Raw genomic sequence first — 27,883 nt, 5'->3', positions numbered from 1 at the left:
TCCTCTGTGGTGGCTTCATTCTCAGGGAAGGGTTGCCTTTCCTGTTCTTTACAGCAAAAGTCCCAGGCTTGAATTGTATTGGGTTGGCATGGGTCATGTGACCGTCACTGGCTCAATCTCTGTTTCCTGAGGGATGGGATGGAGTCTCCATTCCTGGGACAAGCGTGGGCCTTCAGTTCCTTTTGAACTATATGGATCGAGATGAGCAAATGGAGATTTCCTTCAGAAAGACAGGGTGCTCCTGTGAGGACGGTATGAATGGTGGGCGGCATGCCAACCTTGCCTCCTTGTAGTCACTCCATGACCCTAGACAGGATGGATGCTCTCCCTACTGAACTTAGTGTTTGCTTTCTTTAAAGGGGAAAAAGAATAATTTCATTCTTCTTTCTTTCACAAAGATATTTTAAAAGGAAATAAAGAAAAGATTCTTTTAAAAAAGATAAAAAAGAAAACCAAAGCCATAGTCTATCCCACCTCCTCGCCCCTTGTACCTTCAAGCCGGCATCCACGTCAGCCAGGACCTTTCCAACTTTGATTCTTTTGGGTAGGTTGTGTTTACTAAATCCAGTTGGTTCCTGTTCTCAACCCTGTTCTCTCTGTTGCCAGGAGGCCCAGAAGATTAACAATGGCTCAAGCCAGGCGGATGGCACTCTCAAGCCAGTGGACGAAAAAGAGGAGGCAGTGGCAGCCGAGGTCGGCTGGATGACCTCTGTGAAGGACTGGGCGGGGGTGATGATATCTGCCCAGACACTGACTGGCAGAGTCCTGGTGAGTCCCCAACACTTTCCTCCTCAGGGAGGCCTGCTGTCTGGTCCATGATTGTACCATGTTTCCCAAGTCTTCTCTAAGCTACCCATTATTGGGGAATGGGGGTGAACAGCGGGTCATGGAGTAGAGGCTGGTTCTCTGTGCATGTAAGCCAGAGGTATGAGGGAGGATCTGTAGAGTGGGCCAGCACCTGGGGTGAAGGGGGTATGTTGGGGAGGATGTAGGGCATTTCCTCTGCCAGCAGAGTAGGTGTGTGCATGCACACATACACCATGTGCACACACACATACATACACACACACATACACACCTTGATAATCCTGGAGAGGAGAAAGGAGTCAAAGAAATTTGTGCTCAAAATTCCACAGAGAACCCATAAATGATAAATGCCAGGATACATAGAGTTCTCGGCACGTGTCCATTGGCTCTGTCGGGTCTGCTCTGGGTCAGAAGTTTCCCTGAGAAGGATGCTGCATTCCAAATGATTTCTTATTACGATTCTGGAAGCTGTTTTGTACGGGCTGGCCTTCCTGGGCCTGAAGCTGGGGCTTGGTCAAGACTAATTTGACTCAAAGAATGAATGGGAGTGTCCTGACAGGTGAACCAAAGATAAGGCAGGGCCATTGGAAAATAGGTGCCACACCCAAGGTGTTTCATGGTGAGAGCTCGGTGAGGAGGTGACAATAGATGTGGGGAGATGGTAGAAGTTTCACCCGTCAGAATCCTTCTTGGGGACAACTCTACGTCATGTTTGGGATGACTATGCCACAAACCGCTTGAGGGAGGGACTATGACACTGAATGTCATGCTCGCATCACAAAGGTGGTGGCCAAACAGCCGTCAAGGAGGACAGGGTTCTGTTAACTGAGGGAGCTTTCGGGAGCAGAGCTTTCTGGAAAGTCCAGAAGCTGTGGTTGATGTTGATTGCTGGCACCATAGAAATGGGAGAGATTTAAAGCTGTGGTTCTGGAGAGGAGGAGAGGGAAACTGACGAGGCCAGATGCTGCATGGAGGAGGACCTCCCGGGTCGGTGGGACCCAGGAGAGACCGGGTGGCGCGGAGCGTCTAATGTGAGATTGTAGGTCGCTTGCCGCAGGCTCTGCTCCGTTACCAGCCTCCTCACCTCCCTGCACAGTCTTCTTCAGCAAAGGCTCCATTGCTGTTTCGTGCTTGTGTATGAGTGGATTCTGTGTGGGAAGCTGACGGAGGGTGAGTTCTGGGTCTGGGCATTCATGGGGAAAGAAATGCAGGCAGTGCGTGCTATACCTGTGGTGGTGATGGTGGGTGAGGAACAGCAGACAATTTGGTTGCACAAATGTGACGCCTGTCGCTTCTGCATGGCCACTGTCGACAGCTCTGATTTTCTCCATCGGCATCAGTCGAGAGTTACCAGAATGACTTGGCTAGGCATTTTTTGCGGCCCTGTGGAAAACAAGGGATGATCTACTTCCATTGCACCGTGGATGGAAGTTATTGAAGGAATGTGTGGAGGAGAAATCCTGAGTACGAGCATCGTGTGGGTGTGCGTAGGGGGCGCTGAGTGTGGGGACACAGGGGCCATCAAGAAAGCCTCGTGGCGCTTCACCGGGTGGAGCCTTTGAGCTAAAACTTCCATTTCAAGATGAACTGAGCACATGCTTGATGACAGAGAAGATATCAGAGATGGAAGCATCCCTGAGCTTGAAAATAAGAAAGGGACCACTTAGTGGGCCAGAAGCGGAGAAGAATACCTAAATAATGCATAATAAAACAGAGAACATTTGAGATGAGCATTGAACTGTGAGCTAGCATCATGAATGTCTACACAGTAGAGGGGGTCATCCCAGAGTGAGGGAACAGTGGCGGCAGAGAAAGGGCGCGGAGCGTGGAGGGAGCGAGGCCCGGGCGGCGAACAAGGAGGCACCTGAGGGGATAGAAGACCCGGAAGATGGGCTGGTGGCAGCTTGTCAGATCTTTAAATGCCCAGCCAAAGAATGCGGACTGAATTTTGTAGGAAAAGGAGATTTTGAGGGAGGGGCATCACGACTGGTGGTTGTGCCGAGAGAAACACAAGGAGACAAAGTAGGGAGCAGATTGGTGAGGCGGGAGCGCGACGTACTAGGATCCGTCAGGACAGTGAGCTACCCCGCTGGGACAGGCCGTGAGCAGATGACCACAGGGGACCCGCCGCAGCCAGGCCTGAATGAGCACCACGCGGTGCAGGCAGGTGGGTGGATGTGGGTGGTGCTAGGGAAGCAGAACTAAGAGGCCAAGGGCACCAGTAGCCATGTTGATGCTACCGCTCATGGTAACGTTATCAAGAGCCTCCCGTGAGCCAGGCACTGTGTGAGGCGCTATGCATTACGATCAGGTTGAAGGGCAAGGGCCGTGTTGTATTTGTTCCGTCTCTCCCATTTTGCTGTTGTGTTGTCGGGGTTCATTACAAGGAAGCAAGCAAGCGGGTCTTATCGATGAATTTGTCTCCAGTTTGCAGTTGAGGAACCTAAAGCATAGGAAGGGCAGTAACTCGCCGAAGAGCATGCAGCCTTGAGTGACACAGCCAGGCTCGTACCTGCAGGCCTCTGGACTCCCCGTCTAGTGCTCTTTCTGTGTCATTACTTCCCAGGCGAAGATAATGCCTCTTCTTTTTCTAAGCCACTGTCAGCTGTCGCTTTGGCTGTGACATTTTGACATTACTGTCTGAGCCAGTTAGATCCTGAGGCTGTTTGGCCTGATTCTCTTAACATTTGCATGGACAAGCACAGTCTGCCTACGCCTCTTTGCCCCTGATGCCAGCTGCCCTCTGAAGGTCTCCTTGGAGAAAATCCTGCCCGGGCTGTTCTGGCTCCATCATAGCAGGCCTGGTCCCGCTGCACAAAGAGAGCAGGCGTCTTGGTGCCTTCGGAACAGGCCTCTCCTTGAGGAGAAGGCGGGTGTCTGCTCTGAGTAGGGAGCAGATTTCACATAGAAGTTTCAGTGTGCACGAGAAAGCATCTCTGTCTGTTCCGAACCCAAAGCTGTGTTTGTCTTGAGCTGTCCAAATGTTTATCCTTGCAACAATGGGATTAAAGCAAGACTAGACACCCAGCTGTTCAGAGTTTCCCTATTTAATGTTTAATTTTTTTTGACACCTGGCACAGGAGCTTGGCTGCCACACCTGGGCCCCTTTCTTACCTGTCTCATTGTCACAGGTGAGAGTCTCAAAGCTAGGCATTTGTGGGTAAGGCCCAGGTTGGGGAAGATTCTCCAGACGACCCCAGCACATCTATTGACTCACCTGCTGTCTGAGATCTCTCAGACAAGCACACCATTCATTCAGTGAGTGCTTATTTCTGACCTGCCCCAGACACTATTCCAGGCCCTGGGCATAGGGGATGAGTAACAGAGATCTAGGGGGTGAACTATTTGTATCGATAGACTAGGTATAAAGTTGTTGAGCTCAGTGTGAATAAGAATAAATGATAGTCACCACTCCCCAATGCTTTTTATGGTTCACACCTGGAGCTTCAGCATTGGGGCTCGGAATAGCCTGCCTGGTTCTCCTGCCGTGGTAGTCAGGCTTAGCTTCATAAAAATAGCAAGACTGGACAGAGTCTTGGAGCACATGGCTGAGGGGTTCTGCATCAAAGTGGACACCAGGCTGGCAAGGGTTACTGCTTCCTTTATCTTTCAAATTTTTTTAAATGTTTATTTTTGAGAGAGAGACAGAGACAGAGACAGAGAGCAAGCAAGGGAGGGGCAGAGGGAGAGGGAGACACAGAATCCAAAGCAGGCTCCAGGCTCTGAGCTGTCAGCACAGAGCCCAACGCGGGGCTCGAACTCACCAACTGTGAGATCATGACCTGAGCCAAAGTTGGACGCTTAACCGACTGAGCCACCCAAGTGCCTCTCCTTTATCTTTTTTAAAAATTAAAAATATTTATTATTTTCTGGCTATAAAAAGGATGCATGCTTATTTCAGAACTGGGGAGTATATTGGAAGAATTGGTGACAAAGTCCACTTTGGGACTTGGGGTTGGCCCACACTGAGGGACATTTCAGGGGCAGTAAACGCCATGGAGATAACTCCTAGCTGTTTGGGCGTTGCTGGGACTTTGTTCACTCCATGGCATGTTTTCCCTTGTATGCACAGACTCCGGGGATAAGTGGTTCTCTGTGCCAGGGATTGCTGTGGTCTTCCTGCGGACCTTCAGTGAACACGAAGTTGGGAAAGGGATGATGGCCCTCTCCTTGTAGTGGCTGCTGCGAGTCACGTTCGTGGCCCACTGAAAACACACAGCATCTCAGGATTTACATGCCACGTGTTCACATCCCCTGGACTTCACGTCTGTGTCTCTTTGCTCATTTCCCCTTTGTCCTGATTTCCTTATTCTCTCCTATTCAGACTTTACAGGTATGTGGCTATGTACTCCATTACAGTTTTGGGAGCTAAATGAAATCTTTCTAAGAATAAGGCAGTACATTTAAGTAAAGAGGGCAAGAAACAGAGTAGGCTTTTGTATTGTTTGGTTGTACTTTATAAAATCATTCGCAAAAATCAATATTAGAGACAGTCTACTTCAGGGTTGGTAAGGTGTTCAGTCAAGGGCCAGATAGTAAAGATTTTAGGCTTTGCAGACCATAGGGACTCTGTCCCAGCTACTCAACTCTGCCATTGTAATTTGAAAGCAGCTATGGACAATACATGAGTGTGACTGTGTTCCAATGAAACTTTACAAAAACAGGCGGTGGGCCAGATCCTTTTTCATAGTCACAGGTTTCCGATCATGGTCTATTCAATTCCTTATTTAATAAATAAAGAAATTGAAAGGCAGAAATTGGAAGAACTTCCTTAGGAAGGAATTTTCTAAGGTAATACAGCATAGGACTGACAATCCCAGAGAACCCATTTGTAATGAGAAAAGTTACAGACACACAGATACACCCATGGCTAAATGTGGACACACACATACACTCACCCCACCTCTGTTAAACATCTTGTTTCCGAATATTCATATTAATTTCTACATTGATCTCAGAGAGGCTATCTCCCTAAGAAAAAACTATGCGTCATGGCCAAGCATGGCCTCACCTCTAGGTGTGAGTCGTAGTATCTACGTTGCCTGCACCGGACCTCAGTCCCTTTACATGGTCACTGCTTTGTGCTTCTCTTTAAAGACTACTTTTGCCCATACAATCATCAGCTCCTTGAGCAAAGATAGAACTCTTAGAATTCACTCTGTTTGGCTATTTTCCCCCTATTTCCCATGCCACTACATTTAAATATTCCTCCGGGAAACATGTAAATCGAATCCATGAACTGAGAAGATAGGCTGTACTTGCTTTACCGTCTTTGGGATGATTTATTGAAGAAAGAGAAAGAAAAACACGAGTCTTTTCCTTTATCTTCCCCCAAACATCGCATGTGTGGCGTTTTACATTAACATTATATACGTAGGCTGGGCCGTCCATCTTTATCTCCTAGAGCCCAAAAGAAAATATGTATCAACTACATCTTTCAAATAGAAATAATCCTATTGGCTTAATAGAGTTAAATACACACGTTCTCTGCGGTGCCATTTGCACATGAAATTGGACTAGTTGAACAAAATGGGGGTGCGCATGGGCATACGCTTAATCGAATATATGACATTTATTGCCTTCATTTCTCCCTTTAGGTGACTCACAGTGCTGCTGACACATCTCATCAGCATCCTCTCCTTTTCCGTTGCAGGGCTGCCTGGTGGCAAATTCACGCACAGCTCACATTTCCATCTCTGTCTTCCTCTCATTCATGCCCCCTCCCCCTTTTTATTGCATTTTAAGCAAATCTGCATAAAATTTTTCTATCACCTACAAATGTCCTATGTGGCGGAAAGACCTGAGGTGTCATGGGCCTGCATTCTTAGTAAGAATGTTCTCATAGTAAATAGATAGACCCCACTGTCTGTACACTTGGAGGTAAATTGGGATTTTGTTTGAGGTTTTTTTTTTTTTTTTTAAAACTCCCCTAAGTGAGGCTTCTTTTAAAGGAAATGCATGGCAGTCCCTCTTCGGGACTTGATAATGGCTCTTCATTTTATCCTGTGCAAAGAGTTTATATTTTGGATATGAATCAATAAGTCAAGGAAGGTGTGCTTTCTTTATATCATTAAACATGAAATGTTGTCTTCACCTGTTGAAAGATGCACTGGCTTGCACTAGATTTGTTGCTGGTGATGCCGCACCATTGGGTGAGAAAACGTGAGTCACAGAAGGCACTGAATCCAACAGGCACTCATGATAGGTGGTGAGCTGCCTGTCACCGGAGATGTTCAAAGAGAGGCAGGATCACATTTGGTGCCGTTTGTGACAGTTGGTCGGACTTCATCCTCACTGCTTTAATTAGGTTCTACAGAAAACTGGATCTAGGAGATGCTCTAGGATAAAAATGGTTCCCTGGAACTTGGACAGACTTCATTGCTCTCCCCTTCGTGAGATTGTCAATGCATAGCAACGTGTAAAGCTCAAAGAAGTCCTGCAGTAAGAAGGCAGACTTTGCTTTGCCCAGCGTTCCCCTTTCCTGTTTCACCAGGGAACCCTTTCCTCGTGAAACACCTGTAAGGCATCATAAAGAACGCACTTTGGGAAACACTTAAATAGCCCAGGGATTGGCAAACTATAACCCATGGGCCAAATCTAGCTCACTGCCTGTTTTGTACAGCTCACAAGCTAAGGGTGGTTTTTACATTTTTAATGGTGTTTTAAAAAATCAAGAGAAGAATATTTTGTGACATGTGGAATTATATGAAATTCAAATTTCAGTGTTCATAAACAAAGCTTTATTGGGACACAGCCATGCTCACTCATTTACATATTGTCTGTGGCTGCTTTTGCAACGTGCTGCAACGGCGGAATTGAGTAGTATCCACAGAGTCCAAAATACCCGCCAGCCTAAAATAGTTACTGTCTGGCCCTGTACAGAAAAAGCTTGCCAGTCCCTGAACTAGATCATTAAGTTCCCCTCTGCTCCAGGACTGTCTCCAAGTAGTCAGCGAGACTTGCCCTATGGTTCCTCAGAGCACAATGGATAAGGGGTACCATCTAGCCCCTCAGGGAGACATTTATTTCAGAGTCTAAACCAAATGATGTGGTAGAGATGGGGAGACGGAGGCCAGAGCCAGGTGGGCCTCAAAGCTCTACAGCAGGTTCCCAGCTGGCTCAGTTTATGGATTTCCCCTTCCCAAGGTCAGTGGGGCGTGTCTGGGAATTCTGTGGCAGGGTCACTCCCTGTAACTCCACCTGCCTTCATTCCCCTGCAGTCGAGCCCACCCCAGGCCCTGCCCAGCAGCCCAGAGTCCGGTTCCTACCATGCAGGACACCCCCAGTTCTGGCCTGCGGGCCAGGTGCCTCGGCCACACTACGCTGGCTGCTCGTATGCACTGCTGGTCTGTGGGCCACGTGATCCGTGAGCCGGCCTCTCCAGCGCATTCTGTAAGGAGCAGCTGTTAATTTTACTAGCTGGTGTGTTGGCTCCTCTGGCCTCCCCTGTGAAAATGAAGGAGAGTTTCAGAAGTGAATCCTCAGACAGCTCTGGGAAGAGGAAGAGCCTTCTGGCCCAGGAGCAGCCTGCTTCGTCCTGGCTGTTTATCTCTGACTCCCAGGGGCCTCTGGGCTCTGGTGGGAAGCACTTCTGCCCCACTGCCTCTCTCCTCTGGAGTTTCTTGCGGGCAGTGGGTACCCATGTAGTCCTCCCGCATTATCTGTCCATTCCCTCATCTGTATCCCTTCATCCGTCTGTCCTGTCCAAGACCTCTATTGGTGTTCCCAAGCACATGGGATTGAATGCAGCACAAAGTGGGTGTCTGGTGAACAAGGCAGGGCACTGCAGGACTTTCCCTTGCTAGTCGCCCTTGCTTCTGCTCTTTCTGTTCCAGCCTCCGTGTCTGGGCTGGGAGACAGGAGCCCCGCCCCTGTGCTAAGCCAGCATTATCTGACCTGGGGCTCCTACTCTCTTTTGATCTCCATCTGGCTCTTTGTGTCTTTTTCTCATTTGATTGGAACCAACAAGGAGGACATGTAGAGCACTCAGCATCCCCAGCATTTCCACCTCCTGCCTTCCTCCCTTCCTGGGACATGCATCCTCAGGAAAGGATGCTGAGGGCTGTTGTGCGTGGTAGGAACCCAGCCTCTGCGGCCATCCTACTGAGTCCCAGATCTGCCACTCTCTAGGGCTTTTACCCTGGGCTGGTTGCTTCCATTTTGGTGCCTCAGTTTCCAGTGGGTGTCATAATAGTCCCTGCTTCTTAATGTTGTAAGAATTTGATGCATCAGTGCATATTTGATGTTTAGAAGAGTGGCTATTATGTGGTGGGTGCTTACTAAGCATTAGCTATTATTGTTTTGGTCATTGTTGTGTGAGCCCAGTGACACGCCATGGAGGAAATGGGCTGGTGTGGAGACACACGGGGTTGGAGAGTGGAGGATAAATCCTTTCCTGCAACAGACATGGAGCAGCTTTCGGCTCTCACCAGAGTCAGATGTCCTCTCAGGATGCCGAGCCAGCTCTGGGCATGGTCGTTTGAAAGGGGTCTGAGAATCCCAGGCAGGCCCTGGTTTGGGTCCAGCCAGCTGATGATGTTTGCTCCACGCACACAAATTCAGGCCCTGTCATTTCTGAAGCCGGCTCATGGCAGCCTGACTCACTAATGTCAAGTCGGCCAGGAAATTCTCACTTCATGTGGCCTCCCGGAGCTGGCTGGGGTCTGGAGGGCAGGCTGGGCCCACCCTGGGATCCATACATTATAGGTGTATGTGCCATAGGAAATGCCTTGGCAGGATGACACATGGGTCTTGTGAAAAGAGGGTCAAGTACACTCACTGCGGTCCCCATGTCTGGTCCTTCCTGGATGTGAGGCGAGGCTGCCAGACACAGAGCTGGTTTCAGAGAACACATCAGCCCCAGTATGTGGGGAGGTGTCTTCCACATTCACTTTGTCGGGCAGCGACCACAAATCTATTGAAAGGGTGTAGGGAAGTGTGCTGTCACCAGGAGAGGACACAGATTCTGCTGTACGTGCAAGGCATCTCCTTTGAGCTATTCATTCATTCCTTCAAACATTCCTGGAGGATCTGCTAGGTGTCAGACGTTATTTAAGGCGCTGGACACATGTCGGTTCTTCTAGCAAAGCTTGCAAAATGAAATCATCCAAAGTGTTGAAAGTGCAAATGTTATGTCTGCATTTTGCTACAATTGCTCTGGGTGGCAAGATTTTTGAAGTAGTTTGGTCATAAATCAGAGCCCATGACCTCTCCATCAGTCCTTGGACAAGCCTGGGAGCCCCACACTTCTGGTCCCGATCACACATCCTGTGCTGGACCCAAGGGGCCTGAGCAAATGTGTTTCTATGACTAATGTTAAACTAGCTTCTCCTTTCCCAACCGGTAAAAGCTGGCACCCCCTGGAGGCTTTGTCGGAAATGGAATGTCTGTATTTGGAGCCCACCATCTTGTGCTGGGAGAGTTTTCTCACTTGGCTCTTCTCCCAGGGCCTTTGGAGGATGCCAATGGTTTAGCAGACCCTATTTGCCAGAAAAATACCCCAGTGGACTGAGACTCTCCTTGGAGCCTCCCTGTCAGCTGTGCGGAAGTTCGTTCAGCAGGGAGGCCCCAAAATAGAGATGATGCTGATGACAAAGTCGCCAGCCGTTGTCGTTGCTGGGGGCACGTGCTTGGAAAGTCACACTCGGGACCACACGCAAGCTGATGCTTCCAAGTTTAGTTTACTAGGCTATGTTTAGGAGGACGCAGACTGACTCGTGCCTACAGGCCCCACACATCCCAATTTGGTGCGCTAGAAGCCCCATTTTTAGGGTGTGGGTCCAGAATGAGGCTTTCCTCAGAAAAACAACTACGTCAGGGGAATGACAACAACAGAAACCCACCATTTACCCTAAAATTTTATTGCAAAATATGTCCTCTAGAACTTGAGTAGTGAGGGAACTAGGGCAGGACATTTGCTTGTCCTTCTTTCTTAAGGAATCAGGCCAGTCAAAAACTCCGTTAAGTGCACCCAGGCCCATCTCTTTGCTCATCCAGTTAATTTTAATTCATAAAATTGGCCTGATGCTGATGTGGAAGATCACGACTAAGCTGGGAGGCTGGGGGCCTGTCTGAAGGGAAGCTTGGTTCCCAGTTCCCAAGCCTGACGGGACACAGGTCTTCCCCTCGGGCACCAGAGTTTACCTGTCAACTATATGTGCCTCCTCCCTGGGCAAGCAGACCTCTGAGCCTTCGTTGTTCGTTGCACATGGGTGAATCCAGAAGTGAATGGACTGGTCATACTGGTTTCTTGCACCTGTGGAGAATCCGGGGTCTAGTGGATTCCTCTGAAGGGTTGAGAAAGCCTCAGCTTCCTAGAACTATTCCCAGCCAGCCTTAGCAAAGAGGCTGAATTTTGACCTTTCCCCATTTCTCTTTTTAGCTTTTTTCTTTCCTTCTTCTTTCCTCCCTCCCTTCTTTCTTTCTTTCTTTCTTTCTTTCTTTCTTTCTTTCTTTCTTTCTTTCTTTCTTTCTTTCTTTCTCTTTCTTTTCCTTCCTTCCTTCCTTCCTTCCTTCCTTCCTTCCTTCCTTCCTTCCTTCCTTTTGGCTCTTGATGAAGTGGCTGTCCTATGGGAAACAGAGAGCAACTCATTGAAAGAGGGAGAAGAAGAAAAGGCCCTGTTCCCACACTACCTTCCCTCAAATTCAGGCTTCACTTAACATTAAAAATAGCTTGAGACAGAGGCTGAATCACAATAGGGTGGCATTTCAGAGGCCAGTCTGCTGGCTTCCCGGCTGCCACATGAACCTGCTAGGCTTGTCGGTCTCTGGGCCCTGACTTGCACAGGAAGGCGTGGGGTTTGGAATCCCACTGGGAGGGATCCAGACCATTCTCCTTGTGTGTCATGCTAGATCTATCTGGAGCTAATTATATCCGCTGGGCACTCACAGAGCCTTCTCTCTGCGATTGTGCCCTGGGGTGGAAAAGAACTTCCTGCAAAGGAAAGGGGCTGTTTTCAGGGGCTGTCACATCCCACAGGCACCATGTGGGCTCCTGGGGAAGCTGCTATGAGGTTATTGTCTCTCTCTGAGCTGTGAGGTGGGCAACTTGGTGACCTTAGACCTGTCCAGGAGGAAAGCTTGGATCATTAGAAAAAAAGGCAAACAGTTTGCTCCCCTAGGTTCATGTGGTGTGTGTCTCTGGGCTTTGGGGACCATTGATAGTGTTGGAGATCAATTTGAGAAATAAGAGGAGAGGTTGCAATCACTTTCTTTCATCTGAGGAACTGTGGTCAGTGGAAAACTAACTGAGTTCTTATCCTGGCTCTGCCGTAACCTTCCTGGTGACCTTGGGCAAGTCAATTCCCTTTTAAGGTCTTGGCGTCTCCATGAACAAAACAAGAGGGTAGCAATAGTTTATTCCCTTGCAGCCCCAAATGTTTCTATGTTTTCTCATTCCCTCTACTGTCCTTCCATCCATAAAGGCAGCGTGGGTTGGCCTCAGACCTTTAGTGCACCTGGCAACGTGCTAGGCACTGAGAGCTTCAAAAGGAGAAAGAAGCATAGTCTTTTTCTCATCGGCTGGAGTAAGTGAAGAGAAGCAAGAGATAGTCCAGCAGCGTGGTGTCCCCATGTGGCCCTTCCCTGGCTTTGTGTTTTGTTTATTTATTTATTAGTTTATTTACTTATTTTGACAGAGAGAGAGAGAGAGAGAGAGAGACAGAGAGAGAGAGAGAGAGAGAGAGAGAGAGAGAGAACGCACAAGCTGGGGAGGGGCAGAGAAAGGGAGAGAGAGAATCCCAAGCAGGCTCCGTGCCATTGGCTCAGAGCCTGATGCGGGGCCTGAACTCACAAACTATGAGATGGTGACCCGAGCCATGCTCAAGAGGCAGACACTTAACCAACGGAGCCTCTCAGGCACCTGTCATTTAAGATAAAAATCTAAAACTCTTCCTTTGTGATAAGGCTTCTGCCTCACACTCACCTAAGGTTCTTTTCTTTCTGGACTTCTTTCCAGGTGGATGTCTGTGTGCATAAAGGGAGGCTTCTGGCCTGTGAGTGTGGAGTCAGGTGGGAGGAACAATGCAGTGGGAGCAGGGGTCACATCCTGAAGGCTGGGCCCTCCCAGGGGAAGTGCAGGCTTCTTTTAAACCATTTCAGTCTTGGATCCTCCTTGAGTTAGCTTTAAACAGTCGGAAACCCCTGAGGGGATCATGTTCCGACTTGGTAACCACACTAGCACCAAAACTGACTTTAAGAAAAGCCTTCTTTCCGACTGAGCAGCCTCTGGTTGGGAGACCTTGAGTGAGATGCAGCCTCCGTCCTTTGCTTTGGCAGAACTGCTGCGGAAGAAGTCACCATGTTCCTGGAAGTCTGTTCCTCTTCTGGAGGTAGAAGTGCTACCTATAAACAGAAGAGGCACATTTATTTAAAGTGGTTAGTGGCAGAGACACCCAGGAGGGGCTGAGCAGTAGGGAAGATTACTGTGGTGAAAATCATTGTTTTATTTCTGGAGCAAGGTGGCGCACCCCGGGGGCTGAAGGGAGCCGCCAGGCTAACCCCCAGATTCATAGCAAGGGTGTCAACGCTATGGGTGGTTGATGGACTTGACATGGTGCGAGTTCCCCAAATGAAGCTTCATTTTAGGTGAACTTCAGTGAACTTACAAAACAACCACAGCAAACCCTCAGCTGACTATTCCAAGTATTCCTGATATAATTAACATGATTGAAGCAAAGACTGTCTGAATCCTTGGGAGTAAGGACTAAGCAGTTTCCTAGAGGCTAAGTTATAAAACACCACTGTTCCTCTGACCTGTGCCCACTTTGCAAACCAGTGGGTTTGTCTCGTGATTTTTCCAGAAATTTCAGTGCTAAAGCAGGTTTCCATAGCATCCTGGCCCAGAGGGAGTTGCTGTACTGGGGGATCAGGGACATCTCCAGCAAGCAAACCTTGTGGAAGCAGCTAGGTAAGCCATCCTTCCAGCCCCCAAAGATACAATTCCTCTTCCCTGGGGCTTGATAGAGAGATCCAGATAGAGAGACCAGAAATAAATAAGAAACTAGATTCTCTTTCATTTAACTTTCTTTCAGACACAGCCTCTGGTGCTAATTATTTCTGCAGTAGATTTTGTCAGGCCTCGAATCCCTTTCCTTTTGCCATAGGTGGTGTAGAGATGCAAAATGACACGAGAAACAATCCGCTTTCCTGAAAGATAATTTTGTGTACATTAAACAGACACATTAAGCCATTTATAAGTGAGCTGTTTGTTCTTAGGGAGCTGGAGGAAATCTGAATTTCTAATTCCATGCTCTTTTAATAATTTTCAAAAGAACCAATGGTAATAATTAAATGTCTTTGAACTTCCCTAGGCTGTCTTCTATTCCATGATCTCAAAGCATATGAAAAGAAATAGAATTCTCTACCTTGATGAACTCCTTAAGAGGGTGGAGGGGATGTTGGCCCTGGAAAGAGCTTTTTAGCAGAATTGGGGGGGGGATTTAAGGTAAAGAGGCTCAAGGGAAAGGCCCAAGGTCACTCTGAGAGCTTCAGGCATGAAGTGAGGACCTAGAAGCCAGTGTTTTCTTAGTAGCCTTGTTTGCCCAGACTTGGAGCAGGGCAAGGAGAGAGAGCTAGAACTTAGTTAAGGGTATTTATAATGAGAATATGTGTGACATGGAACATTTTTTGGCTTTGGTGTTCAAGGATTAGAAGAGATCTGATCCAGGGGTTGGTGAACATGTCAGTTCCTGGGCCTGCTCTGATTAATTGGTAGTGGTTCCGAGAATGCTTTGCTGAGGATTCAAGGCTCAGCAGCAAAGCCTAATTGGGGCTCTGCTCTCCAGAATGCTGTGATTGATTAGTGATTTCTGCCATGAGCAGTGACTGGGAGGGGGTGGGGGTGGGGTGGGGGGTGCAGTACCAGTGTTATTTACACCTTACTATGCCTTAGCTGTCTCTGTTCTAGATCATTTTCCCTAAAGTTCACTTCATGTGTGATTGAAGTGAGGCTTGTCCAAGATCACACAGTCAGTCCCAAGCAGCATATGGACAAGAGCCCATGTTTCCTGACTATGTCTAGCATTTGATACCCCAGCTCCATTGGTTAGATCTCAGAGAAGCAGAAACTTGTCAGCTTCCTGTAAGAGCCTTCTTTTTCTTTTCCTTTTTTTCATGTTGTAGCCTGATTTTAGTTTCTTCCATCTGGAGACTTGCTTTAGTGTTTGGAGAAGAAGAGGGGGTGGATTTCAGGTCCACAGTGATTCTACGGATAAATAGAAATGCAAGCACAATTTTCCCATTTGTTGGGACCATTCTCAAAACTCTCTTAAGCACAGAGTATGTGCCGGTCGCAGCCTTTCTCACTTCAAAACTTTGCCCTTGACGCACTCCTGGGTTCCGCTCTCCCAATCTCTGAGGATGCCCGACCCCTGCTCCACTCTCTGGCACTCTGTGAAACGCTTTCAGTGAGGGCTGGTGCGTCATCATTCCTTCTCTTGCTTCAGAAGCCTTACCTTCTGTTTCTTCCTGTCTTCCTGTTTTCTCCCTCACTGTTTTATCTCTTCAGGTATTCATGCTCACATCTTAATGGTTGCAATTACAAAGATAAATACATTTTGCCTCTGACCAAGAGCAGTTTCTGCCCAGACTTGAACTTAAAAGTCTGCAAGAGTGGCTGGATGGGAGCAAGGGTAGAGTCCTCAGCTGTATCCTGGGAGCCATAAAAGTTTGATAAGATCTTATTGCCTCCATAAAGAAGAAAATAGGATTCCAAGGTTTCAAATATGATAGATAAATAATAAGGAAAACTCCAGCTTTTGTCAAAGCAAAGTTCTCTTTACTAGGTTTATGAGTCTTCCTATTGTGGCTGCACCTTGGAGCCTATTTCATTCTGATGCCAGACAGAACTTTCTTCAGGAATTTATGCAAAACTGGGGCCGGATAGAGGATTTCAGACAATTGGTAAAACTCGGAAGAAGGCGATAAATTGTGCTCACGGGCCATAATTCACTCCTAAACTCATCCATTCCTCAATTCTTCTTCCTCCCCTTCCAGCCTAATGGGGATTGGAATAGAGTGCTGCATTAGCTGTGAGATCCAGGCGGGGATTGGATTCTGGGGTTGTGATCGACAGGGCAGTATAACAAACAGGCCTGCGGTTGCCTGTGCCAGACAATCTTTCATGCTTGGGGTGGCTGGGATCCTTTGTCAGTGTTGAATTTTGTCTTCAGTGCCTACCTGGGCACCACTGCAGAAGGCTTAACTTCACATTTCCATGCACTGCTCAAGAGATCCCCACGTCTCGCCTTCTTTAGAACCAGATGCCGTGTTGGGTGGCTAAGAAAGCACCCTGTGAGTGCTACCTAGAACATGTTTCTGATTTGGGTGCTTGGCGGGAAACTGATACACACACCTTACATCCTGGCAGTAGCAGAGTTCTTTGGACTTGCCCGCGACACTCCTGCCTCCATGTCCTGGTTGAAGCCCTGTGACCTTCCTTCCTCCATTATAGCAGCTTCTGTGTCACTCTCCTCTTTTGGCCCACCCCCTCCCTTTGGCCTACCTTGCATGCTGTTCCCAGATGCCATTTGCATCCTTAAAGCCAGCTTTGCTTTGGTTCCCCCATGGCTCAGGGACCATTAGTAGCTTCTCATGTCCTAAAGCCCAGACTCCTTATGCAGATGGTCAGGGCTCACCCTCCGCGGGCTCCCGCTGACTTGCCTGCCAGGCTTCCCACTTTTCTCCTCCATGTGCTCCATGTGTTCAAATCCTGTTCACCTTCATGGTGCATTGCAGGGTCCTTCCTCCTGTGTAACCCACTGCTCTTGTACACCGTTCACTTACACTTGTGCATGTGACCCGTGTGCCCTATTAAAGACAGCAGCCAAATGGCTAAGGGCACTGGCTGTAGAGCCAACCTGGCTGAGTCTGACTTTTGCTTTGCCATGTACTTGTGTGACCTAGAGCCAGTGACGGGGCCAATAATAGTACCTACCTCATAGGGTTATTTTGAGGATTAAATAAGCTAATATTTATAAAGGGCTTAGAACAGTGGTTGGCACAGACTAAATATTATATAAATTGTTTGTTAAATAAATACCGTAAACCTCAAATTCCTTGAGAACAGGAAACACGGATTTTAATAATCACCTTTGTCTTATACTGAGCTAAAATAATCCTGAACCAGATTGATGTGAGGATGAAATTTAAGGGGGATAAAGACAGAGAGAGAGAGAGAGAGAGGGAGAGAGAGAGAGGTGGAGAGAGAATGAATATGTGTGAAAGCACTGTCATGTCTTCGTTCACCTGATATTATTGAGTATCTGTGCTCATATTATTGATCGGTGCTGATATTATTGATATTATTGAGGCTCTGTGCTCAGTAGTTGTTAATGATCAAAATGGAATGAGATATGTCTTCAGTATTCAAGGAGCTCACAGTCTAGGGAAAAGGACAGAGATGTAAGTCTGTATCTAAACTTGTTGGCTCTAACTATATGGAAAACAAGTAGCAGGTATTATTTTGATCTCAGCCCCATGTTATAGATGCGAAAACCAAGGCACAGAGATTTTTTTAGTAAGTTAGATAAGACCACACATCCAGTAAGCATCAGAATTGGGATTTAAACGTAGGTTCCTGTGACTCAATGGCTCAGGCTCTTTCAACTCTACTATGGTGCTTCTCATTCAAGAACAAGTGAAGGAGGAATGCCTAAAATACAAAACACAGCAAACAACAGGTGTTGGCAAGGATGTAGAGAAAAAGGAACCCTCGTGCACTGTTGGTGGGAATGTAAATTGTTGTAGCACTCTGGAAATAGTATGGAGGTTCCTCAAAAAATTAAAAACAGGACTGCCACGTGATCTGTAATTCTTCTACTGAGTATTTAGAAAACACTAATTCAAAATGATATATGTACCCATATGTTTATTACAGCATCATTTACAATAGTCATGATAAAGAAGCAACACAAGTATCCATTAATAGGTGAATGGATAACGAAGATGTCACACACACACACACACACACACACACACACACACACACACTGGAATATTACTCAGCCATAAAAAAGAATGAACTCTTACCATTTGCAACAACATGCATGTACCTAGAGGGTATAATACTAAGTGAAATAAGTCAATCAGAGAAAGACAAATAGCATATAATGTCACTCATATGTGGAATTTAAGTAACAAAACAAATGAATAAACAAAGTAAAAAAAAGAGAGACAAAAAAGCAGACTCTTAAATACAGAGAGCAAACTGGAGGTTGTTAGTGAGTGCTGAGGGGTGAAATAGGTAAGGAGGATTATGGGTACACTTATCTTGATGAGCACTGAGACATGTGTAGAATTCTTGAATCATGATATTATATACCTGAAACTATAATACTGTATGTTTGTTATACTTCAATTAAAAAAAAAAGGATGAGTGAAGGAATGAACAAAGGTGTGAAAGAATGAATTGGAAGATCCCAAAGACATGGCTCCAGGAAGAGAAGATCAAACCAGGGATTTGCCGTGTGTCCCATGTCAGGTTGGGCAGGTAGTAAGCCCCTGAAGCCATAACCATTTGCCCAGTCAAGCATTTACTACGGTGGACAGGCGGGACAGTTTCATTGCTTCCTTTTTGGGGGCCACCTCACCCCTTTTGTCATACCTTGATGCCCTTTAGCCATTTCTCTCTGAGGAACAGGTGGTTTTATTTCCTTCTCCTTTGGGTAATACTGAGGACAAGAAGTGGATGTGATGATGGATGGAAAAAGTACTTAACTCTTCACTCTTCGGTCTACTTTCATCATAATGGGCCCATTTGGAAGGCTTCCATAGGTACGGGGACAATGTTCACTGGGCTTCATCAGCCACTGAATGATCAAGGCATCAGAGAAGTCTGGAGTGAGGCTGGCCGGTTTCCATGGAAACTGCTGCTTGCCTCAGCCCCACACACACGCTTTTCTTTCCACGTAGGCATGTGTTTATTTATTATTGGCTCAACACGGGAGTGCCGAGTGGCCGTGTAGGTGCTGTCTGCACCTCCATTGCTGAGGTCACTCTCTCAGTTTGGAGATGGACCCACAGGTTGGGGGGTAGAGGCACAAGATTTGTCCCAGCAGGAAGAGCTCTCCTTTAGGACCCTGAGCTCCCGCTGTCTGTAAGCATGATGACGGAGATCCCTGGGGTGGGGACATTAGAGATATGTATCTAGAACTGTTACAGTCAGACACTGTGTAGGGTCCTGCAGTAAATCCCAGACTACCCTGGAGAGCTCATGGTGACGCACATACCTTTCATAAACAGATTGCTTGCTGCTCTGTCCTGGGGATGCCCGTGATCTGGCTGAGTGTGCCCAGGCTTGACAAGCTCTAGACCTAGGCCCTGTCCAACACGGGGGTCAGTAACCTCAGGCGGCCACTGAGCACCTGAAATATGGCCAGTCCAAACTGAGATGTGCTATAAGTATAAAACTTAGCATGAAAAGAAAGATGGCAAAATATTATGAATACTTAATAATTTTTGCCTTGTTTGCATCTTGAAATGATAACATTTCGCACAATCTATCTAGAACCTAATTTAGGTTAAATAAACTTCCTTATTAAAGTTAATCTCACCTGTTTCTTGTCATTTTTAAAAATATACCCCTTAGGTGGACAGTGGTGAGGATTGTACAATGCAAATGTACTGAATGCCACTGAACTGTTACTTAAAATGACAAGTCTTACATTATTTATATTTTACCACAATTGAAAGAAAGCAAAAAGCAAAAAAAAAAAAAAAAAAAGTCTGATGGGAAAAGAACCATCTCTTCCAGGCTTCTTTCTTAGGAGTCTGGATCACTTTCCCAGAAGCCCCCGGGACACTTCCCTATTTATCTTATGGGTCAGGACTGAGTTCCCTACAGGCTTGGTCCTAAGCCAATTACTCACAAAAGAATGACACCACTCAGTTGTCTCAGATTAACTAAGTCTACACAGCAGTGAGGCCAGGGTCTCTTGTGATGAGGTACCCGTATCCTAGAACAAAGCCAAGGCTCTCTGAAGAGGAGAGGGGGAAATGGCAGCCAACACTGCAACCTTAAAGGAAAATGTATGAGCAAATCGATGTATCTGAACATTAGGTGAAAGCAGTTTGAAGATTTCCTCCCCCACTTGGAATATTACCGTCTTTAAATCTGCTTATGGTTGTAAATAACTCAGTTAAGCATCAAACAGATGTGCCTCCTAGGAAATTTTAAATTACATATGTGGCTTGTATTAGATTTCTTTTGACAGTGCTGCTCTGTAGTATTAGTGGTGAAACGCAGGGTCTGGGATATTCTCTCCCACTTAAAACTTTGTGCTGCGTTACTATGTCTTAATTGCTGTATCTGTATAATGTGAATAACACCTACTTCATAGGGTTATGGGTTGAGGTGACACATGTAGGGCACTTACAATTGTGGGCACATAGGAAGAATGTAATGACGATCAGCTCACATCGGGGCCTGCATGGAGGTGAGTGGCCATTCCCAGAGCTTCCAGACCCTCCCCAGCCTGCACACCACTGCTTCTCTGGCAGGCCGAATGCCGACTCAGAGACACAGAGGAATCACCCCAAAGGGAGCTTTTAATCAGATGTGGTGGTGAGTGCTTGTTGGATGGGTTTCTTTCTCTGGATGGTCCCAAGATGACTTTTCCTAGATAAATGGCCATCTCCTGAGGCTTGTATCAGCTCCACTAGAAATAAAGAGGGAATAAAAGGTCCACAAATAGGAAACCCTTTGTTGGGTGCCACCTCATTAGGGCGGATCTGACTTAATTGAACTCACGCCTGCTGAGCTCACGTGTGTGGCTCTAGGAGAAGCGGGTGTTTGAAGCCAGGTTGCCCAGCACCCTTGCTCTCAGAGCCCCACTATATGCCCCTCTGTAGGGGTTTGTGCCTATCAGCAGGGTGTCTTGAGCTTATCTGAGGGGAACAAAGGCCTGGATTTAAAGTTGTTTCTAAGTCAACAGTTGAGGAAAATAAAATCACAAGTGAATTCCTGATTGTCTTCACAATTATTTGGGACCAAAGGCACCCGTGCAGGATTTGTGGGGATCTCCGGGGGATGTGGGATGTTCTTTGTGTCATTGAACCTTAGACTGCAATCATTAGATCTTGGCAGACTCTCGTCTCCATTGCCATCGCTGCCTTTTGCTTAGGGAAGTGCAGTGTCAGTGCTAGGAGGTGGCTTAGGGGGGTGATGAGCCTGAGCACTGAGCAGGGGAGGTGCCCAGGTTTGCATAGCAAATTAGCGCCAAGTGTCACGCTTTTTCTGAAGGAGGCTTCCTTGTATTTTCTGTAACTTTCAATAATTTCTTAGCAAATTTTCTCCCTAATTTAAATTACTCCTATTTTCCTATTTTCTCTTTTTTCCTTGTAACGTTCATCATTCTCTAATATAGTATATACTCTGCTTATTCATCTTATTTATTAGGTATCTTCTCCCATCCCCACTAGAATCCATACTAGCTCTGTAAAAGCAGGGATTTTTTTTTTTGTCTCTTTGGGCCACTGGTGTATCATTAGCATCTAGTTGCTGGAATAGAGTAGGTGCTGACCGAATGAATGTTGAATAAGTGGATGAGAGCCTAATCGGGTCTCAAGATCCATCCTGGCGTAAGTCAGCTTTCCTTCGGTTGTCTAATTCAGAGTCCCTTAGAGAGAAATATGAAAACCGTTTCCACCCCAGTGGAACTCTAAGGTCAGAAAAGCATAGAGTTGCTCAGGACTAAGCTATGAATGTTGACTTTCTAAGAGGTCATAAGGTTTGGGACTTAGTGCCTTCAAGCCATCATGTCATCGTGCCCACTATGCTGCTTGAAATAAACAGACAGGGTGGATACTTGGTGCAGCCTTCCTTCCAGATGAAGTCATCTTTAAAGTTGTTTTTTTTTTTGTTTTTTGTTTTTTTTTCGAGAGAGAGAAAAAGTGAGCTGGGGAGGGGCAGAGAGAATCCCAAGCAGGGTCTACAATGTCAGCACAGAGCCCGATGTGAGACTCGAACCCATAAACTGTAAGATTATGACCTGAGCCGAAACCAGGAGTCAGACGCTCAACTGACGGAACCACCTGGGCTCCCCAAATGAAGGCATCTTTAATATGAAGTACCAGCAGGGTCTCGCTAGGCTAAGGCGGGAGAGGAGCAGGCGTTCCAAACGAACGGACTGCCGGAAGCAAAGTTGTGAAGGCAGACATGATCCTTCATTCCGCTGACAATCGTCTTGAGTACACCTTAGTACACGCTAGGCTCTGGCTGGATGTGGCTCTGTGGCTTGGTTGTGAGCACGTTTGAGGGAAGGAGCAATCGGGAGTAGGCCACTAAGGGAGAGAAGGATGCACATTTTCCGCCTGTTCCTGAAATGTGCCTTCATTCTTCGGTGAGGTAGGCTGAATAAGAAAGTAATGCAGGAAGACAGTCTCTTCAAAGGAGCTGTGCCTAGGGGCTCCAGATGAAAGGACTCCTTTGTGAGGGAAATGAAGGAAGGAAACAGAAGTGATTCTGTGGTTGAACCGTGGGCTGAATGAAGACCTGAAATACGGGAAATGCTTTAAAATTAGATTCCAGGCTGGGCTTTCAGAAGAAGACGTGTAAGCGGGGGGGGGTCCACCGAGACGGAGGGCTCAGTGCGGAAACCCAGAGGTGGGAAGGAGATGCCGTGTGTAGATCTTTGGTAGAGATCGGAGAATGTTTTTTTGTATCGGGTATGAGAAGAGCATGGTGCTGGGTATGATGCCTTTCACCTGATAAAGAAAGAACTTTCAGGTAATAGTATCAGATTTCCAAATAGTTTTGTTTATACACACATTCTTTTTCTCCGTCCGTCTGTAACCCCAGCCAATAACAGATGGCGGTATTTAGTAAGGATTTACTAAGTGCCACCTGTGGTGCCAGGTGCTCTCCCTACATTACCTGTAATCCTCACATTCCTGCGGTGGCGTGGGCACCGTGTTCATCCCGCGTCTAAGGACTCTTCCAGGTGAGGAAATTGCCCTGGTACGTGGCAGGCCTGATGGAAATGTTGGCTCTTGTAGACGTCAAACGTTTTCTGTTGAAATATAACGTAGCATGGTGTTCTGGGGCAGGGATGAGGGGCCGCTGGCCCGAGCACTGGATGTGATGGTGATGTGATTTTACCACATTAAGGAAGCAGACAGCAAGAGGTTCCATACCCTTTAACTCCTGTAATCGTAAATCTGTAACATAGCTTTAAAAGCTTTTAGTGATAATCTGCCAAATCAGAGGTCACTTTAGGGCGGTTTCTCTTTGTTTCTCATTTTATGGTTGTTGTTTGGTTGGTTGACTGTTTTCTGCCCATGTCTGGTTTTCTCTTCGTCTCTACCTCCTAGATGTCTTTCCTACCCCTTCTCTCTCTTTTCCAGCACTCTTATTTTCTCTGCCTATATATGTATTCATCTGCTTTTTTTTTTTACTTTTCTTTTTTTCTCTGTACCTATTAGTATTCCTTAAATGCCCACCAGAAAGAATTCTTGTGTTCTTATTGCTTATTAGAGGAGAATTTTATGCTTTACTTTAAAAATTGTGGATGATTTTAATACTTCTTTCTTTAAAATGTCATAACTTTAAGTTGCTTTTTTACTTCGTTACTATCAAAAGGATATTCTGATTCTCTATTGGACAGTGGTCCCTGGTGGGGGTGGGTGGATTGCAATTCTCTGTTAATCACTTGTGTCGAGGAATTCTTCTTTGGTCTGTTGTCTCTCTTGGTTATTTATTACTCAGTTTAACATAGAAATCATTAAACAGACAGTGTTTTCTATCTACAGTGTCAGGGGAAAGCCTTGTCATTCCCCAAACATCAAATGAAACAATGCTTATGAACCAAGAACTTCTCAATAGAAATCAATTACCAAGGGTGTCATCTGCACCTCATCTTGGTGTTTATAATTGAACAATGAAAATGAAGGTACATGTAGGGGCTTTTAATTTGAATCAGAGGATGGGGCCAAGAACTGTCATTTACAACGTTACACAAATAGTCCTACAATAAATAATAATTCTGTCTTGAAATTACTTTCTTCCATCCTTCCTGCCAAGTGATCACCATAGATTAGTTGGTTTATAATGAGGATAATAGTGCCTTGAATCTGCATAGAGTGCTTTTCAGTTGTCAACATGCTCTCTCATAATGCTATCTTTTTTAGCATTTGAAGATCTCAAATATCCTAAAAGTAATGAGACCTGGAACTAAGATCTTTCCTTACAATTGTGGAAGCTGGGGATCAGAGAGGTAATGTTAGTTGCCTTTTGACACACAGCATACCAGTAGTGACAGTTGACCTAATCTACATCTCTAGATTCCAGAGCCAGGATTTTTTTCCTGAGTGCCTATGGCCAGAGGGAGACATCATGCTATCCATTGTACTGAAGGCAGAAAAGGGAGAACTTGGCAGAGTGAGCTCTCCAGCTTGGTGGCCCTCACCTTACTTGCTGAAGAGTCAAGACAAAGGCAAACTTTTCGTAGCTAAGCCTTTGCCCCAAACATTGTGAGGTGAGGGTGGTGCCATAAGGAAATGCAAACATGTGGTCCACAGAAAAGCAGCAGCCTCACCACCTCGCCAAGGTCCTTGTGACACCCTTCCAACTGGAGGGGCGAGTCAGTGCCTTTTATTTTCCCGGCTCATTGGCTTCTGGGCACCCTGGGACTGTGCTGACCAGTGTTGCTTCAGGTGGATAAAGACGGAGCGCTTTCAGAACAGTTTCTTTTCTCAGACTTTAAGCGGTTTTAAACACTGGGGACTTCTTTAAATTTAGGAAAAGAAATAAAGCTCCACTGCCTTTGTACCCTAGAGTTGACTGGAAGCTCACCTTCTGCTTCAGGCACTAAGAAGGGCAAATGCTCATTTAAAGCAAATTTTATATGCCACCAGTGACTTCTTCACATTTGTTGAGAACTGACTGTGAGCCAGGTATGGGGTGAAGTGCTTAGTGGGCCTCTTTTAACCCTTACACCCAGACTACGAGGTAGACACTGTTATAATCGCTGTTTTATGCCAGGTTCAGAGTGGTAACTTGCTGATGGTTGCACAGTCACTGAGTGGTCTGACTTATAGCCTCTGCTGCCCAGGATCTCCAGTAAGGGAGATAGTTTAAGGCCATTGCTTTCATACTTGTAAAGGCTCAGAACTCTGTGTAAATTGACAAAAACCTAGCCGCTTTGATGACAGGGTGGGGGAGACTGGTGCTCACCTGTGCCCCCTTCTCTGGAAACCCAGGCTGGCCCGTCTCAGTCAATGCTGCATGTCAGGCCTCCGTGTGCCTTCCCATCTTCTAGGTGGGGAAGACCAGCAGCCATTGGCCTACCTCTCTCTCTCTTTTTTTTTTGCAACAGGAATTGCAGAGGGATTGTCTTTGTCTTTGGAAGTGGGAAAGGGAGTAGGCCTTCTTGATGAGGCTGCAGATGAGGGTGCTGGAGATACGGGTCCTTCTCAGCAAGCCCCTTGCTCGGAAGAAAGCCCAGGTGGGAATGGGGCAAAGCAGAAAATGCTGTTCTCCCCTGGTGGCTGCAGGCTGGGAACAGGTGAGCTGGGACTTCTAAGGCAAGGTGGCTCTGACCAGACGTAAGCCAAGGAGGCTGCCCTGAGGGCATTGTGGACAGACATGCCTAGATCTCACTCGTGCCCCCTTTTCCAGGCACCTCTCTGTGCCTGCCGGCTCTGAGCAGGCCTGAGGGCCTGTGGGCTCAACCAGCTCCCGCTCTTCTTCACCTCACTGCCAAAAAGAACTTACCGGTATTTTAAATGTACTTGTTCCAACTCATTTAAAAAGTGAAGCATTTCATGTTTGGGTTTTTTTTTAATTTATTTTATTTTATTTTTTTTATTTCTTTATTTTTCCATATGATCATATGTTTATTTTTTTTAATATGAAATTTATTGTCAGGTTGGTTTCCATACAACACCCAGTGTTCCTCCCAACAGGTGCCACCCTCAATGCCCATCACCCACTTTCCCCTCCCTCCCACCCCCTATCAACCCTCAGTTTATTCTCAGTTTTTAAGAGTCTCTTATGGTTTGCCTCCCTCCCTCTCTAACTTTTTTTTCCCTTCCCCTCTCCCATGGTCTTCTGTGAAGTTTCTCAGGATCCACATAAGAGTGAAAACATATGGTATCTGTCTTTCTCTGTATGACTTATTTCACTTAGCGTAACACTCTCTAGTTCCATCCACGTGGCTACAAAAGGCCATATTTCATTCTTTCTCATTGCCAAGTAGTATTCCATTGTGTATGTAAACCACAATGTCTTTATTTTTTAAATTGAAACTTACACAGCATTGATAAAATAATTATTTTCAAATTGACCATTTATCTTCTAGCAAAAAAAAATGTTTCTGGTTCTTTTGCTATTGGAAAGAGCTTCCTTTTCCCTCAGGGTGACCTTCCAGATAATGCCTTGAAGCGACCAGCCTTCATCATTTATGTTTATGTTTATCCTTCATCATTTATGTTTATTTATGTTTATGTTTACTCATATTTATGTTTATGCCCTCAGGGACTCTGTGGATAAAAAAGTGGGCGCCGTCCCATTGCAGGGTCCCCTTGGCATGTTTTATTGCTTTATTTGCCTCCTTGTGTGGGACCGACTGTTCCAGCTATGTGGGGAGAGTGAATCTTGTGGCTTTTGGAGTGGAGAAGGTCTACAGAAACCCTCCCTCTACCTGAAGCTTCCTAGACCCTGTTGGAAGACAGGCATCTGATTTTCTGATTTTGCTGGAAGGGGGAATTGCCCTTTGTAAGTGTGGCCATCGGGGTGGCCACAGCCTACCACATGCCATTTTGCTCACCCTGGTCTCTTGACCATGCCAGCAGCAAAAGTGCCTCGGACATACAGGGGCCAGGACCACAGCCCGGCTGGGTACATGGGACCTGGGGAACACTCTGGATTTAGTAGGCAGGGAGTCTTGTTTTCGGACATTTATTCAGTCAACAAATACAGGGTTTTCTGCAGGTAGGGTTCTTGGGAAGCAGACTCTGAGGCAGAGTCGAGTGTGTGCAGGATGTTGATTCCAGAGTATCCACGGGACCAATGCCCACGCGAGGGTGGAAGGAACCACATTGCACGGAGGGTGAGCAGTGATGCAGCTCCATGAAGATTTCCCCCTATTGCAGCCTCGGCCAAACCTATGGAGAGAGCTGGATCTAAGATGGTCTGCCAGTGTCGTCCTGGGATGAGCTGGAATGGGCCTCTGTTCCCTAGCCCCACTCCACACAGCCCCACAACCGCAGGGAGTGGGCTGCCCCCCAGAGGGCGTGACCTTGGGCCCAGCAGTTCTCTGCGGCTGCGCACGCCTTAAAGAACTGCAGACAGTTCTCCCAGCAGCTGGGCAGTAAGTCACTCCTGCGATTATCATGGTTTTCTCACAGCTGAGGCACTATGTTAAGGCACTTAAGATAGAGTCAAAAGGATTGTTCCCTATCTTTAAAGTGCCTGCAGCCTTGTGGCCCAGACTCTAGTGTGACGGGTGCAGGGGTGGAGGGCTGCACCTGGGACTGTTCAGCAACCCCAGCTGGTCTTCCACAGCCTCAGAACTCCCCTTGGTACCGCTAGGAGGTATATGCCAGCACCCTGTTTGCGGATGAGGAAAGCAGCTGTTGAGTACCTTGCTGGGTAGCTTGCTGCTTGAGACAGCCAGTAGGGAGACACCAGGATCCAAACTCAGGTCCAACTCTGAAAGCTGTGTGCTTTTCTTTATTCAAATTTGCCTCTGATGTGCGGAGCAGGGCCAACAGGAGCGATGTGACTGTGGGAGATCGGTCCCCTCTTGCTAGCCTTGCCCGTGCCCCGTCTCACCTCTGTGCCTTTGCTCCTGCGGTTCCCCCACCTGTGATGCCATTTTTCCATACTTCCTCCATGAAGATTTCCCCCTTCTCCAGCCCACATGGCTTCCTCCTCACCTTGACTTTTTGCAGTTGGCCATAGTTATGTTGTCTAGTCGCTGCACTGGAAGAGAGACCGCACACTTCCAAAGGGCAGGGCTGTTGTATGTGTGCTGATGTAGGACTTCTGTGAGATTTCTGTGCTCGTGGTCTAGGAAGTTTGGTGTGGGTGGCTTCCTTCTCCCAACAGAGACACTCTAACCCTCCTCTCTGGGAATCA

The 27,883-nt window shown here is 46.8% G+C and overlaps 1 protein-coding gene across 34 annotated transcripts in view; it reads left to right on the top strand.

Annotated features, from left to right (window-relative positions):
* The window catches only part of KCNMA1 (potassium calcium-activated channel subfamily M alpha 1), a 733,580-nt gene that overhangs the window by 222,213 nt on the left and 483,484 nt on the right, over positions 1 to 27,883 (top strand). For all 34 annotated transcript variants that reach the window (XM_043596657.1, XM_043596656.1, XM_043596650.1 and 31 more), the window contains exon 2: positions 607 to 768. In XM_043596657.1, the coding sequence (XP_043452592.1) occupies positions 607 to 768 (162 nt within the window). The remainder of the gene's footprint in view (positions 1 to 606; positions 769 to 27,883) is intronic.

The sequence above is a fragment of the Prionailurus bengalensis genome, chromosome D2, assembly GCF_016509475.1.
Source record: "Prionailurus bengalensis isolate Pbe53 chromosome D2, Fcat_Pben_1.1_paternal_pri, whole genome shotgun sequence".
In the NCBI taxonomy this organism is placed as follows: Eukaryota; Metazoa; Chordata; class Mammalia; order Carnivora; family Felidae; genus Prionailurus; species Prionailurus bengalensis.
Note: the sequence above shows the minus strand (reverse complement) of the source record. Positions and strands in the feature narration are given on the sequence as shown.